At 53.9% G+C, this 4919-nt stretch overlaps 1 protein-coding gene across 1 annotated transcript in view; it reads right to left on the bottom strand.

The window, feature by feature from the left end:
• VXN (vexin) overlaps positions 1-4919 on the bottom strand; it is a 23621-nt gene that overhangs the window by 2153 nt on the left and 16549 nt on the right. Inside the window, exons 4-5 of the mRNA XM_007448480.1 lie at positions 3133-3194; positions 500-591 (exon numbers count right to left, since the gene is read on the bottom strand). Coding sequence (XP_007448542.1) covers positions 500-591; positions 3133-3194 — 154 coding nt within the window. The remainder of the gene's footprint in view (positions 1-499; positions 592-3132; positions 3195-4919) is intronic.

The raw sequence follows: 4919 nt of genomic DNA, 5'->3' as shown, positions 1-4919 counted from the left end.
GCATTCCTGGGGGGCTTATCACTCCTGCTACTCTAGCTGCTGGTTCTGGGTCAGAGTTAATAGTAACTTGCTAGTTATAAATTTGGTTTGAAACATTTGTATCTTGTGTACTTTCTACCTGGGCAGGGGCCCTTAATCTAATTCATGAGGCATATCTGACACCAGCATGCCTTCAGGAGGCTCTGCATATGGCCTGTGATTACATTTATCTAAGTAACCAAAACCCCTCCCTCTTTAGACTTCTCCTAGTCTAAAGATTGGGGTTAATGAAGTGGAAACCATCAAAAACACTTCAGCTTAATCCTAGGGGAAAAGTTGATGTGGCGTGACAGAAACCCGGGATTATTGCCCTCATTAAAAGGTAATTTACAGCTGGCAGGGATTCTGTTTTAGCTTCTTGAGGGTCTGACAGTCGGCCACCTGTTACTCTTTGGCCCAGGAGCAGGACAGGAGCTGGTGGGGAGCCCCGAGGCAGCCAGGCTGGAGGCACAACACTTACCCTCTGGTCAGAACAGCTCCGTTCTCTGAGCCCAGAGCTGCTGCCTCCAGGACGGCGGGAGCTTTCACCGAGATCCGGGCCACCGGAGGCATCTAGGTTGTGAGAAGGGGGTGTGAGGATGGCGCCATGTCCCCAACTCTGGCAGTGGCTGGAGCCACTGGAAAGGGCATCAGCTAAACTGAACTACCATCAACCCAGGGCAATGGTCCTCATACTGCCGCGGGCACCAGGCGCCCCTGGGAGGACTTGTTAACGCAATGCTGGGCCCACCCCAGCTTCTGATTCAGTAGGTCTCATGTAGGCCCGAGAATCTGCATTTCTAACAAGTTCCCAAGTGCTCTAGTCCCAGGACCCCACTTTGAGAACCACCTACCTAGAGAAACTTGAAAGCAAGCAACTCAATCTTGCGAGGCCTCTGTCCCCCTTGCACCCCTATGGTCTGTGTCCACTTTGTTGTCAAATCCTGCAGGTTCTGCAAGATCAGTGTCACCCTCTCCCTTTTCTCTGCTGCAGCCTCAGGACCAGTCACTTGGGACAGGACCTCCTTTTTTCCCACAAGACCCGCCACGCACCCTGGGCCCCTCCTGGATTCACTCACCCAGCTTTTCCTTCATTCTCTGGATCAAGCCTCATCTCTGCCTACCCTTCAAAGACCACTTCCTCCAAGAAGCCTCCCCTCAGGCTGGTGCCCCAGCTGATTTCTCTCTGTCTCCTGCATCCCCACAGCACTGAGTCCTTATGTGACATGTTTTGGCATCCCACCAATTCTCTCTTTACGGTTGTCTACTTGTTTCTTATGCCGGTGCAGTCTCCCCAGGAATGGCATGCATACGACAGGGTCTGGGGCTTACCCTTTGGCGGCCCTCCTCAGCTCTCCTTAAAGGAGGTGGTGAGTGCTCAAGAAACATGTACCGAATTGAAAAGTCACTGGTAGCCCAAGCAGGGCTAGGTCCCGAGTTTGTTCAGTCAGTGGACCTCTGCTTTGCACCTCCACCCCACGCCCCAGGGAAGGCTTAAGATCACCACATTCCTAAAATTGCTGGAAAATTCCAGGTTGAGGACACCAGGAGTCACTGCCCCTTCTCTCCCGCACGGGCCAAAGGTTGTGGAGAGAGTCACTGTGCCACCTTGTGGCCTCTCGGGAGCTGTCCCTCCCCATCGTGCCAGCAGCCCAGAAACATGCTCCTTCCCGGGCTGTCCACCATCCTGTTTGCCCCAGCGCATGTTAGTGTCAAATCAGGTTTAGCTGTTCGAGCTCTGAATTGCTCTCCGCCCTGGGATGGGGGCTCCAATGAGCTGCAGGACCCCAGCCCTACCATCTCAGACCCAGAGGAAAGGGTCAGTCATGCTGCCGCTCTGTCCTCTGCACTACTGTCACCCCCTCCTTTGTGACCACCTACCCATCCTACCCTGTCCCATCCCACCTCGCTCTGGCCTCCCGGCTGCAGCTTCCTCTCTGCCAAGGGCACTGAGTCCAGCCCGGGGGCTGGGGGCAAGTAATCCAAGGCAGTGAGCTGCCCTCTCCCCTTAGCCTTGGGCTCAGCTGAGGGCAGCAGTTTGAGCTGTCACAGCCTGACCACCTTCACTCTGTGGTAACGGCCCAACCATCCTCAGTTTCCCCTGGGTCCCAGGTTGGGACAGGGGGCCCCTGATTGTCCCATCCCTGCCCTTTGTGTGGTTTTCCTAGTACAGGGATGACCTAAATGAAATAATTGGCTTCGACTTCCTGCCCAGACCAGGAGCAAAGCGCTCGCGTCTCTGGCCAGTTTGTTCCATAAGGACGAGCGGGTGACTCAGACACTCTCTCCAGTCTGTTCTAGTTCCGTGAATCTCGAGAGCTGATGCCCGCAGAGCCCAGGATGCCCGAGCTGACCTCACCTCCAGCCAGCACTCCACCCCTTCTGTGCTAACCCAGGGGACACCCACATTCATGCCCAGAGGATGATGAAGGAGGTGTATTTTTTCAGGGTGATGCTGAGCTAGACCCGACATGCACTACCCAATCCCCCTTCAGGGAAGGACAAGCCACCTTGTCCTCCCCCTGGGGGAGGGCGGGGAGCAGGTGGCCCTCAGCTCCTTCAGGTGTCCTTGGCTACAGAGGGCCACCTTGCCCAAGGTCATGCCCTCCTGGGCAGCCTGCATGCCATGAAAGAGCGGGAAGAAAATATAAAGGATCGGTCAGCTGGGTCCAACTCGGGCAACCCAGATGGACAATCCTTGTCCCAGAGCTCCCAGTGGGAGTTGGCTCAGCAGTTCTCTCTGAGGTGATGGTGTTTTGTGTTTTCACAGTGCTCGAGACCCTTGCATCTCTTTACCCCCATAGCTGCCCCTGGGAATTGGTCAGACACCTCCACCTGGCAGGGGCCTGCCGCAGACACTGCTTCTTTCCCCCCTGTTTGAGATGTCCACTACGTAATACCTTCTGTTTACCTAAGAGCTAAATTTCTGGCAAGAAAGAGAGAGGCGGCCAGTGGTGTGCCACCAGCTGGTAGGCTTTAGGAGCAAAGAACCCTCAGCTACACTTTTCTAATAATCCTTAGGCCTGGAACAAAGGACGCTTTGTCTTCATGGCACAGACAGGACAAGAAGGTTAAAGCACAGCAGATACAGCTAACCAGGTTGATTTTACTTACCAAAGTTTTGCTGTATGCTCGATTCCCACACAGATTTGCTGATTTGGGTTCAGAAATCCCCACTGCAAAGTTGAACGGAGGGGACGTTACTCAGTGGTACTCTGGGTTCCAGCTCCCCCGGGTTCTGCATCAATTATCCCTTAGCTAATCAATCACAAGCCAGGAATATACTAACGGCCTTTGTACTGAGCAGCAAAATCACGCACTATGGTCGGGCAATGGGACAACTGTCCAGTGGGTCACCTGCACCCCTGGCGCTCTTGGGGAGGTTAGAACTAAGGTCTAATAAGATCACGTGTGTGGAGGTGTTCAGTACGGGGTCTGCCTGCAGTAGGGGACTCAGAGAATGTGCCCTTAGCTCCTCCTTTCTTCCTAAGGCGCCAGATCACAGGAGGTTATCAGGAGTTAAGTCTTTATAGCTGGGATCAGTCCTTTAACCTGCTGCTCCTGGACACGCCTCTGTGAAAATGAGCCCAAAGTCCTGCCTGCTGTGGGAAGTAAGCCTCATAATGTGGGAGGATTGGAGGTTATCAGAGTCCTGAGGCACTGGCATGAGAGGTATGTGAGAACCTTCTTTCTATGCCTTTATTTGAGGCTCGACCCACTGCTGGGAATCCAGATGTTGAGCTGAGGTAGCTGGTGATGGGCGGGGGTGGGGTGGAGTGGGGCTCCACTGAAGGCTGGCCTTCAGTCGAGTCCCTCCTGGGGCAGATGTTCCTGGAGGAGCCCCATGCTATCAGACTACAGCGTAGAGAAATACCAGCCCCCCACCCCGAGGAAAACATCTCAAGGCCAATAAAATGAAGTTACAGGCTATCAAGATCAGACCACGGTGTGCCGTGCTCTGGCGTACGTGACGATAGTAGCTCATCTTTTTGAGCATTTACTGTGTCAGTCGCTGTGCTGAGTGTAAGACTCATAAACATTGTCTCATTTAATCCTCACCACAACCCTCACAGGTAGACATCATAATAGATGAGGAAACAGAGGCTTTAGAGATGCACAGCAATTACGATGAAGCTGGGTGAGGAAGGTCTAGGGAATGGTAAGCTGACCTCTTTGGTGGTCTTGCGAGGCTGGGAAAACTTGACCGAGGGACCCCCTAACCCATTCTGGGAGGAGTTTGCCAGGTGGGGAGACCCAGGGAGGGCAATCCGCAGAGAGAACGTGTCAGGGAAGGTCCAGAATATAACAGAATATAATGAGTCACAATTATACCACAGCTCAGGGCTGCTCTGTGCATGGATTGGCAGGGATAGGAGTGTCACAGGAGGTGGCCCTGGAGAGGTGAGCAGAGGACTGGGTCCTGGAGAAGCTTGGGCATGGTCTGGAGGGTATCTGGGGGTGGAGAGGACACAGTGTTTAAAGCAGAGGGATGGCAGAGGCAGATGCTGCTTTAGGCTGCCCTTTGGTAGCCTGTGGAGCAAGAAGGACTGGTAGCTGACGACCAGGCTTGGCGGCTACACACAAGGGATGAAGGGAGTCTGACTCGGTAGCCTGAGATTGGTACCAAGGAGAGATGAGACATACGGAGGAACTGACACTGTCAGTGGTTAGTGTGTGGAGCGGGGGTGGGGAGGACAAGGGGGTATTGGGATAAACATCCCAGCGGCTTGCTGGAAAGATGGATAGTGGCACCAGCTGAGAAAGCAAGAGAGGTTTGAAGGTGGAAGACGAATTCCATTTGAACAAGTTGATTCTGAGATGTCCCAAGGACATCTTGGTGGAGACATTCCACCGGCCCAGGAGGTGGGTGTCCCCTTTTCCGGGCCCTTGAGGTTCACCTG

Source organism: Lipotes vexillifer, unplaced genomic scaffold, assembly GCF_000442215.2.
Source record: "Lipotes vexillifer unplaced genomic scaffold, Lipotes_vexillifer_v1.1 scaffold815, whole genome shotgun sequence".
In the NCBI taxonomy this organism is placed as follows: domain Eukaryota; kingdom Metazoa; phylum Chordata; class Mammalia; order Artiodactyla; family Lipotidae; genus Lipotes; species Lipotes vexillifer.
This window is presented reverse-complemented; position numbering and strand designations above follow the sequence as displayed.